This window comes from Mobula hypostoma, chromosome 14 (genome assembly GCF_963921235.1).
Source record: "Mobula hypostoma chromosome 14, sMobHyp1.1, whole genome shotgun sequence".
NCBI lineage: Eukaryota > Metazoa > Chordata > Chondrichthyes > Myliobatiformes > Myliobatidae > Mobula > Mobula hypostoma.
Genome location: NC_086110.1, coordinates 16,917,622 through 16,929,229, shown reverse-complemented (window position 1 = coordinate 16,929,229; position 11,608 = coordinate 16,917,622). Strand labels below are relative to the sequence as shown.

The window sequence follows — 11,608 nt, the reverse complement described above, 5'->3', positions numbered from 1 at the left end:
ATGGGAAATGGAATTAAAATGGGTGGCCACTGGGAGATCCCACTTATTCTGGCAGATGGAGCGTAGGTGCATGGCAAAGCGATATCCCAGTCCATGCTGGGTCTCACTGATATACAAGAGGCCATACCAGCAGCACCGGACGCAGTAAATGACCCCAACAGACTCACAGGTGAAGCGTCGCCTCACCTGGAGTGACTGTTTGTGACCTGCGGGAGGAGCTGTATGGGCAGGTGCAGCACTTGTCCCACTTGCAAGGACAGGTGCCAGGAGGGAGATCAGAGAGGAGAGACGAATGGACGAGGGAGTCTTGTAGGGAGTGATGCCTGCAGAAAGCAGAAAGTAGGGGTGGGAGGGTGGGAAAAGTATGCTCAGTGGCGTTATTGGCTTTGATTGTCCCGTTGTGGCTCAACAATTGAACACCTGAATAACTCTTTAGGTCAACAAATCACTACTAGGCTCGTCTTCAAGTGCAAAATGCAAGTCACCTATGCAAAGAGAAATCAGAGATATTGGTTCTGATTTTTATGGCAAGTTGAAATAATAAATGCTGCTCTTAATTAAAGTTAATAATCAGCGGGGTCTTTTCCAGCAAATGCAGTTTCATTTCCATTTCTTCTTTACTTATCTGATGTATAGTTTGCACTTTGCTCTTTGGATGGTAGTTTTATGGTGCAGTACCACAAGAATATAAAAAACCCTGCAAAGATTCAAGAAGAAAATAGCATTGAGATATTAAACATTTTTCAGAATTTGTCTACATCTACTATTGAATATGCTAGTTATTTTAGTTCTGATAAATGAGATATATCAAATATACCCTCTGGTGACCATTAACTTAAAAAAAACCTTTCAGTTAAATCCTCTCATTTTTAAAATAAGCAATTGAAACATTAATAAGTTAATAAAATAGTAGAAATATTTCAAGATTTGTTACCATTGTATGGCCACTAACTTATAATTGTCACAACATACCTGGTAAATCTCTCACTAACCTTGCAGGGAGTTTAAGATGCAAAACAGGTACGTTTGAACCACGTACACTGGTCCATGTAAAATCAACGGCAAAGCCCACGTGATACCCAGCAAATAACTGAGGCCGAGGACCGTCCACAGATCCTTCCACACAGATCTTGACACAGAATAGATTCCTTTTTTCATCTGAGCTAACTTGACACAGACGGTGATTAGCATTGTCAGGTTCCAAAGCCATATCATGCCGAAAAAGCCACAGTTTGTAACATAATGCACTTTATCATTTGTTATCCAGCACCTGTGTGAAAATATATAAACCATGAAGTATTCAATTTGCAGATTTTGTTTGGAAATAATTTCCCATTGCATCCAGTGTTCTGATCCACTGCCTAACCAGCTCCAACACTCTGGACTAATGTTTTAACACCACGAGGTCGCTGAACACTGAAAACAGACCAGCACAGAAACAGACCCTTTGTTCCACAATGCCTGTGTCAGCCCTGATGTCAAATTAGATTAATCCCATTCCACTGCATGTGGAATATATCCCTCTACTCCTCGCATGATCATGTGCCTGTCTGAATGCCTCCAAAATCTTACCATCTTATCTACTTCCATCACTTCCCATGGCAGTACATTCCAGGCACCTTCTACTCCCTGTGTCTAAAGCCTTTCCTGGGAAACATCCATGAGACTTTCTTCCCCACATCTTAAAACCTATGCCCTCCAATGTTAGGCATTTCTACACCAGGAAAAAGGTTCTCATTATCTACTGTACCTGTATCTCCATAATTTTATTTACTTCTATCAGGTTGCCCCTCAAACCCTGAGGCTCCAGAGAAAATAATCCCAGTTTTCCAACCCCTTCTGAGAGTTAATATTCTGTAACCCATGTTACATCCTGGAGTACGTCTTTGCACCCTCTGCAAAGACTCCACGACTTTCCTGTAATGGGGCAGTCAGAACGGTGCACCATTCTCCAAATGTGGCCGAACCAAGGTTTTATACAACTGCACACATGACTTCTCAAGTTTTATTCCTCGCACTTCCTTCAAACCAAAGGGGTAGCCATGGGCACTCGCATGACTCCCAGTTAGTCTGTTGGTTACGTGAAACAGTCTGTGTTCCAAACCTTCAGTGACCGTCCCGCACTTTTCCATGCTACATTGACGACTGCATTGGTGCTGCTTCCTGCACCTGTGCTGAACTTGTCTATTTCATCCAGTTTGCTCCAAATTTCACCGTGCCCTCAAATTCACCCGGTCCATTTCCGACACTTCCCTTCCCCTTCTCAATCTCACTGTCTCTATCTTTGGAGACAGTTTATCCACCGATCTCAATTCTAAACTAACGGACCCTCACAGCTACCTGGACTGTACCTCGTTATACCCTGCTACTTGAAAAACGCCATCCCCATCTCTCAATTCCTGTCTCTGCCGCATCTGCTCTCAGAACAAGGCATTTCATTCTAGAATGAAGGAGATGTCCTCCTTTTTCAACGAAAGTGATTTCCCTTCCTCCACCATCAATGCTGCCCTCATCCGCATCTCTTCCATTTCACCCATGTTTGCTCTTACCCGATCCTTCTGCCACCCTACCAGGAATAGGGTTCCTCTTGTCCTCATCTATCACCCCACGAGCCTGCATGTCCAGCACATAATTCTCCGAAACTTCTGCCACCTCCAACTGGATCCCACCACCAAACACATTTTTCCCTCCCCACCCCCACCACCACTTTCTGCTTTCCACAGGGATCACTCCCTATGTGACTCCCTTGTCCATCATCCTTCCCCACTGACCTCCCTTCTGGCACTGGCAAGCAGAACAAGTGCTACACCTGCTTCTACACCTCCTCCCTCACTACCATACAGGGCTCAAAGGTGAGGCAACACTTCAACTGTGAGTCTGTTGGCGGTATATAGTGTTCGGTGCTCCCGGTGTGGCCTCCTGTACATCGGTGAGGCCCAACGTAGATTGGGAGACCGCTTCGCCGAGCATCTACACTCTGTCCCCCAGAACAAGTGGGATCACCCAGTGGCCACCCATTATAATTCCCCTTCCCATTCCCATTCAGATATGCCCATCCACAGCCTCCTCCAGTGTTGTGTTAAGGCCACGTGATAAGGTGTTGGAGGAACAACATCTTATAATCCATTTGGGTAGCCTCCAACCTGATGGCATGAAGCTTGATTTCTCAAACTTCTAGTAATGACTGATTTCCGCCCCCCCCCCACTTCACCATTTCCCATTCCTTTTTCCCTCTCTTATGTTGTCTCCTTGTTCACCCATTGCCTCCCTCTGGTGCTCCCCCCCTTTCTTCTTTCTTCCATGGACTTCTGTCTCTTTCAACAATCAACTTCTTTGGTTCATCCCTCCCTCTCCAAGTTTCAACTATCACCTGGTGTTTCTCTTTCCCCTCCTCCCAACTTTCAGATCTACTGCTCAGCTTTTTTTCTCCAGTTGTGTTGAAGAGTTTCGACCCGAAACGCTGACTGTGCTTTTTTCCGTAGGTGCAGCCTGTTCTGCTGAGTTCCTCCAGCATTTTGTGTGTGTTGCTCACATTTCCAGCATCTGCATATTTTCTCTTGTTTGTTCCCAATTTTTATGTTCAGTGCCCTGACCAATCACTGCAAAGTGATATCTAGCCCAAAAATGCATCTTGAACAGATAAAGCTTTAACTTAATCCTTTCCTTATGTTTCAGGTCCATCATTTGTGACAGGGGTGGGGAGGGAAGAAAATTAGTTCTCCGAAGTGAGTTCATGGAAAGTTGATAAGTAACCTCCTCCGATAACATGCCACATACTGTTCCGCATCTAAGTCACTGCAACCATTTATCTCCTTTGTCCATGGAAAGGAAATGGCAAACATGGTATGATGTTTCTCCATCTAATACTGAGTTACTGAAGAATAAACTCTAACTCTATCCAAAGGATGTTGATGCTTTACTGGCCTACTGGTCACCCTCCAATGTCTCTCCATGATAAAAAGTGCCAGTGGGATGTTTGATTGTTGGGGACAACATAGCTAATCCGAACCTGTTTCCCACCATCTAATGCCCAATGTCAGCTGACTCAGAACCTCAGAGTACCCTTGCCTGTTTGGCTTGATGCACATCTAGCTCAGCTGAAATTCTAGTCACAGACTGAGCAATGGAGATAAATATCAACATTATTGCTGTTGGCATGGTTAACAAGACCTACATGGAAACAGAGCTGTTGTCCTGTGTCTGGATTTGAAACTGTCCATAATTGTTCTTGTCCACTGCAATGCACAAAGACACCACCACAGCAGGGATGCCTGTCAATAGAAGAAAATGACACGTATTCATCCTGTTGTCGTCACATATAATTCACTATGTATGCTGTTGAGAATGTTAAGCTGTAATTGCTTTATCGATTGGAGGTTTGGCATAGTGATGAATTATTTTCCAATTATTGCATTCAATCCATGTCCATGAAAGATGAAGAATAACAACATTTAAAAATCATACTTTAAATGTGTTGTTGATTTGGCACCAAACTTTGCAATTGGATTATTCTTGAAGATTCCCCAGTGAGAGTCATAATTCAGCCCCAGTTACTGTTGAATAATAGGCCATTACGTGACGCAGACCACAATCTCAACAAAAGTGGGTTAGATGTGCCCAAATGTTCTTGTCCAATCTTGGATCAATTTCAAATACCTGGAAGCAGGGTCATTAATATAGAAATGGGTGATGATGTGTCTGATCACACAATTACTGAGTCAAGATCATGGAATTCCTATGGTAGAAGACATATCCTGGAAGAAGGCTGAGGAACTGAAAATCTTCTTCAGTTCTGCCTCTGATATAATGGGAATGTACATCAAATAGACACCTCTCCCTTCACTATCTTTGCAGTAGGGTAAATAGAAAAATGTTAGAACCTGCAGAGAAGATGTTAGGGAAAAATTGTAGGGTGGGAGAGGGGAGGAGGGAGAGTGGGGGATGGGGGGAAGGGGGAGGGCAGAGGGGGGAGAGTTAGATAAATAAGAATCTCAGGAGGGAGAGAAAAAATATTGACATGAGTGGGAAGGAGCTGAAACACAGAACCCAAGGCAAGGATATGGTCGGATGACAGCAGGCAATGATGTCAATCAGCTTTCCTCTCTGAACATTGCACTATTACCAGTAATGATACAATGATAGGAAACAAAATGCAGAACAAGAGAATGAAGGACTAATGTTTGGAGCAACTCAGTAGCAAGTATCACCTTTCATGAAAAGAAGTTAGTTAGGGCTTATAATGTTATAACTGACACCAGCTCCAGAAATGGGAGATATGTAGGTCTCATGATGGTGCTGTGTTTAGGAGTACCAATGCCCAATTGACATCAGGCACCTGTCCATCCGGTAGTATTTAGAGAAAAATATTCTACCGGATCAACTAATGTCCAAAGTGGAAAGCACCGAGTGTTCAAGAGAAAGTGAAATAAATGGCCTGATACTCACCCCAACCCATCAAAGCCAGTTTTTGTATGTAGCATTTGACATAGATGTTGAACACTTTGATCAGCATCAAGTAGAGATGAAGTCCTTCAATTGCCATCCATGTTATAGTGCACAGTAATGAATAGTGAAGGAACACAGCGATCGTCTTACAGGCACCATCAACCATCAGCTTACTAATCCACTCATTTGTCAGAAAACTCGTATTCAGTAGAAAGCAAGCAATGCAGAGGTTAATGTGGATCTGGGTGGTGTGATCACCTTTATTCTTCCTAAAACAAAGAGACAACCAGATACCAACATTGTGAACTACAGTCATACTTCAACAACCTTTCTGATCCTACAGAGATAATATCACATGGAAACAGACAATTCAGCTTTACACAACCATTTTAGTCATTTTCAAAGGGCTTGGCGATTGTCAGAACAAGAGGGAAATTACTGTGGGAATGGTGGTGGAATGGAGAACCAGGATTCAGAACTGTGTTTACAGAAGGGACAGTCTGAATTCCAGGCAGAAACGTCTTTCAACATTGACTCTGAATATCCTTTTCCTGCCACTCTTCCCTTCTCCTTCTCCTGCCCTGCTTCTCTCCCCTTCCTCCTCTCCCTCCCTTGCTTCCCTCTGCTTGTGGTCCCCAGCCCTTTGAGACTCTCTGATTTGAGAGGCTGAGCTGCATTCTGTAGAGTGCAGTGACCACGAGCCACTGTGGTGCCGAGCTCCTCCAGACTGCTTCACACACTGAAACACTTCATCAGCACGCCTGGAGTTATCACCGAGGCTTTTGTTGTGCTTTGTGGATCCACACTGGAATCAGGAGCCAGGTGGTAAGGGAATCGATCACCCCTTTGGTTTAACAGTGACCCAGGAAAGGGGGGCACAGCTGGGTTACAGGCGAAGGAACACAAGGAGTATGCCATCGGAAGTAACCTTATTCCAATGCGGATTACCTCAATTAACGTCGTGCATCCAGTAAGTAATGAGCATTCAGCTTTTAACACTTGAGGACACCACTGTCAACACCCCTGTGTTGTAAAAGAATCAGCTTAGCTGTCAACTGGTTGGTAAAGTAGTGTTGGAGCTGGGTAATCTGTAGTTAGTGTCAGGGTCATTGTTGGGTAATTTGTAGAGATAGTTAGTAACAGTATGAGTGATGAATAATCAGTGTTCATTTCTTTACTGCTCCACGCAGAGATAATTAGAAGGTTCACAGAAGAGACTGATCTGTGAAACACACAAGCTGCTGTGTGGACTGAGGTTACGACAGGGTGCAGTCTGATCAGTGATACTCCCACAGAACTCACTGGATGGGGTCACTCACCTCATTGCACAGTAAAGGAATACTGTGATGGCTGAGAAGACAGCAGAGATTGCACAGCCAGTCACTGTGATGTACGTTAATGATATCACATCTTTTTCATCCAACGTGTTGTCCAGGCGTAAATCCTTTGAGAAATAATGGTGATTGTGAGCAATGATTAAACCTGTTCTCAGTCTAATTTGTCTATTCCTGGAGGTGATTTAAATTTTTGAAAATAAATTTGGTTGAAAATTAACAATGCCTGAAATGCATCTGATGTAAACTTGAACTGTTCCCAGGAAACAGGCGTCCCAGACAGCGGATCTGAACACATCTGCTGTTCATGCTGAAATGAGGCCACATCTCCCAGTGAGTAGTTTAGGCACACATGGAATCTGTCACTGCCATCTGGTGTAATGTCAACAGATACACCCCAATCATGTTGCTGCTCACTGTTGCACCAGTCAGAAATCACTAATCAAATTCTAGACCAGGACAAGGCTTGCACAGGTTGTTAGACTGCATTGATCTCAAGGGGGATTGTACATCAGTGGGTTAGGAGGCAAACAGGAAGTTGAGTTACTTTTTAAAATGATTCTGTTCTCCTACCAACATATTTAGCATACAGTTATGTGTCAGTATTATGAAGCACGTGAAAGCGACAGCGGGGAGCTTACCATGTCAACCCCCAGTGGGAGCTGATGTGAATGGGATCAGTGTGAATGGGTGCTGGATGGTCAGCATGGACAGTGCACCCACTGACCTGTTTCCTTGCTGTGTGACCCCATGGTCACTGCTGTGCCCATCACTGAACAGCAGCTGCAAGTTCCAAAGGCAACACAAATTCCAGTGGCTATTCTCCCTGACCTCATTGAAGGTCACCATCGATAAAATTCTGTCTTGGGCTGGACCTTGTTGGTATTCATGTCTTCTCTTGGAGTGGCACAGAGCTGCTCATGTTTCTGGCCAAGTGCATAAATTTGCTGTACCATTAACCATGTAGGTGCCAGTTCTCAGTACCGGAATGACTCCATCCTGACCAGGGATGGGAGATGGATTCTATATGCTGTGTGGTGGGGAGACTTTTTCGGGTCAGCAGCTGAACTTGAGGACTTTCAAGGACAATCAGGACTGGCTGAAGAAGGTGAAGTGTTGGAAAGAGGAAAGGAGGAAGGGGACAGCTCAGGGATGGAGCTGGTAGATCCCCTGTCTCATAGCTCCAGCGACCCAGGTGCAATCCTGACCTTGGGTACTGTCTGTGTGCAGTTGACATGTTCTCCCTGAGGCCACACGGGTGTCCACTCGTTCCCCTGGTTTCCTCCCATGTCCCAAAGTCCTGCAGGGTGATAGGTTAATTGGCCACTCTGAATTGGCCCACTGAGAAGCGACTGGGAAGATTGTGGGGGTTGTGAGGAGGGGAGTTGAGTGGATATGGGGAGAATATAACCAGATTACCGTAGGATTGGTGTAAATGAGTTCTTGTTGGTCATATCAGACTTGGTGAGCTGAGTGGCTCGCTGTGTGCAGTAGATGTTAGATTAAGGGACAGACAGTGATGCATTGTACACGTGACAGACATAGTGTTATCACTTATCTTGGGGGGGAGTGGGACAGCAAGTATAAAACTTACCAGCAGCATACTATATATCTGCAAAAACTTTTGGTATTTGCTTTTATTATTGGCTAAGTTATCTTCATATTTCATATTTTCTCCCTTATTGCGTTTTAGTTGCCTTCTGCAGATTTTTAAGATCTCTAGATTCTCACTAATATTGGCTTTGACTTCCCATGTCAGCCACAATTGTCTTATTCTACTTTTAGAATTCTTCTTTATCCAGATGATATGATCCTGTATATTTTGAAACTCTTCACTTTGCTCCTCTACCATCATCCCTACTAGTGTCCCCTTCCAATCAAGTTTGGCCAGCTCCCCTCTCACACCCCTGTAGTTATCTTTACTGATGCATCTGATTTTAGCGTCTCCCTCTCAAATTCCCCACAGATGTACCCACACTTCCCAGTGAGTGGGCCAGATGTGAATGGGATCAGTGTGAATGGGTGCTGGATGGTCAGCATGGACAGTGCACCCACTGACCTGTTTCCTTGCTGTGTGACCCCATGGTCACTGCTGTGCCCATCACTGAACAGCAGCTGCAAGTTCCAAAGGCAACACAAATTCCAGTGGCTATTCTCCCTGACCTCATTGAAGGTCACCATCGATAAAATTCTGTCTTGGGCTGGACCTTGTTGGTATTCATGTCTTCTCTTGGAGTGGCACAGAGCTGCTCATGTTTCTGGCCAAGTGCGGACATTTGCTGTATCATTAACCAATTCTCAGTATCGGAATGACTGCATCCTGACAAGGGATGGGAGATTGGATGGCTGAGTACTGTGTGGGTAGACATATTCAGGTCAGCATATTTCCACAGCGTGATTTGGTGAAGCAGCTGACCTTGAGGACCTCGAGGGGTGAGCAGGGCTGGCTGAAGAAGATGAAGAGTTGAAAAAAGGAAAGAGGAAAGTGGGGAGTTCAGTGGCAGAGCTAGTAGATCCCCTGTCTCGTAGCTCCAGTGACGCAGGTGAAATCCTGACCTTGGGAACCGTCTGTGCCAAGTTTACATGCTCCCCCCGAGGCCACATGGATTTCCGTTGGTTCCCCTCGTGTCCCAAAGTCCTGCAGGTAGTAGGTTATTTGGCCACTGTAAATTTCCCCAATCTTTGGGTGAGTATGGAGTAACTGGAGGGGGGAATTGCAGCAGGAGAATCTGGGGGGATGAGGGGGTTAGGGGGAGAATATTATGAGATTATTATAGGTTGGTGTAAATGAGTTCTGGGTGGTCAAATCAGACTTTCGCTGAATAGCCTGTTGTGTGCTGGAGAAATCAACGATATAACTCAGTGAAAGGGACAGACAGCTATGCCTTCTACAGGTGACCGACATATCTTTATTTGGGGGGGGGGCGGGGGATGGAACAAAATGTGAAACCTACCAGCAGCACAGCAAAGAAGGTGAGGTGGTCACACACACAAATGGTTTGATTAGCTTCAACTGTTGTCTTACAGCCCGTGGAATTCCAGGAGTCTGAGATGTTTTCTGTAACGTTAATTCAGGGTTTAAAGATTACACTGTAACTGGGGTTTCCAACACTGACTGAAATATTTGAACTGGTTTTCAGCTTACCGTCGTCATTTTCAAACAAGAATACACATCGATGTGATCCATTCTGAAAGATATGGATTTGTTTAGTTAGTTTGTGTGTTACCAGAAACCTGTTGCAATGACTGTTTAGCAATGTATGTACCATTGTGGGCACCAGGGTCTGTACAAAAGAGTCCTAGTGCTACTACAGAACTAAACTGCTGGTTGATAAGACTGTACAACTGATCTGTCCCACTTGTCTGCTTAACTCTTTTTCCTGTGATGTAAACATTATTACGTACCCCGTAACTGGGTTGCCAAACCAGCAGAAATGGACCACTTAGTTGGAGTCTGGATTACTGGAACGAAGAAAGTTTTATTAAAGAAATAAGTAACACAGTACTCTAATCGTAAGGATATAAATGCAACTGTTAGCAATGATAAAACACACATGTACACAGAACTAGGGTAATAGGAATCAATCAAGCCCTATCGCAGTCTAGGGGTAAAATGATCAGTCTCAAGTGACGCAGAGTTCAGTTCAGCTGAGTACAGTTCGCAGTAATCGCTGTTGTGCCGTTGGAGAGAGAGAGAGTGAATGCAAATTTCGATTCAAACAGACCTTTGACGTTCCTCGCAGTTAGCTTTCGGGCAAGCCCTTTTTAATGTCTTCTGAGGTCACCGACTGTGACCCCTCTGTTCCGGATACAATCGTTCTTCCGCGGTGAACCCGGCACCCAGGCAAGGGCGGACACACACACCAGGTTCCCGCCGATCGTACCTTTTCATCCTGTGCGTCTATGGTCGGTCCCGCGACTAGACCTCCAAAACTTCCACCAACTTGTGGAGGGGACACCGCACTTCCAGGGTCTCGTTATCTCGTGATCTCGTGGTGTCTGTCGTGCCTTAGCGAACCTGCTCTTTTTATCCCCTTGCTGGGGTATCGCCTGTCCATCAAACTTCAAAGAGTTCAGGTTCAAAGCAACCGGTCTGTCAATACTCAGAATTGTGTCTCTTTTCGTTAATCTCTCTGCTTCCTCATTAACATTTTAAACACTTCTCCCTTTGTCTCTCTTATCTCTCTCATCAGCATCAATCTTCTGATAACTTGGTTTTTCGTCACAACATCAGCAATAATGTTACTTTCTGATGTTGTTAAAAGACAGAAAACAAATTCAGAAAAGTCTCAAGAAATTGAGAGATGCTCTCAAAATACTGATGGTGAATCTCAGAGTTGGAGTTCTATCAGGGGTGGCACAGTAGAGCTGCTGCCCTACAGCTCCAGATACCTGGGTTTGAATCTGGCCCCAGGTACTCTCTGTGTCGAGTTTGCAGGTTCCCTCCATGACCATGTATATTTCCACCAGGTGCTCAGGTGTCCTCCTACATTCCAATCACATGCTGGTTGGCAGATTAATTGGTCTTTGTAAATTTATTATGTCTTCATGTGTGTTGTAGAATCTGGAGGTGGTCAGGAAATGCAGAGGAGGCTTGACCCAAAAGCAGAGCGGTGGAGACAATGTAGTAGTGAATGACATTTTACTAATATACTTTTAAATAACAAGCCACAAGGGGCCACAAAACCAGAGAGAACTGATACCTAACACACAAAGGTAACAGAAGTTTGGGAGAAACAGGATGAGGCTGGCTAGGTCGATGTGTGAACAAGGACAGGGGATGAGTGCTGGGTTTAAATAGGCTGCAGGTTATGAGTTGGAAATGAGTA

General features: G+C 44.7%; 1 protein-coding gene across 1 annotated transcript; it reads right to left on the bottom strand.

Annotated features, from left to right (window-relative positions):
* Nucleotides 1-564: 564 nt before the first annotated feature.
* On the bottom strand, nt 565-10,048 carry LOC134356595 (adhesion G-protein coupled receptor G2-like). The gene is made up of 7 exons (XM_063067555.1): nt 9,925-10,048; nt 9,734-9,837; nt 6,765-6,889; nt 5,446-5,714; nt 4,175-4,271; nt 993-1,270; nt 565-697 (listed from the first exon to the last, which is right to left on the bottom strand). The coding sequence occupies exons 1-7, from the start codon at nt 10,046-10,048 to the stop codon at nt 618-620; spliced, it is 1,077 nt and encodes a 358-aa protein (XP_062923625.1). The 3' UTR covers nt 565-617.
* Between the last annotated feature and the right edge of the window lie 1,560 nt (nt 10,049-11,608).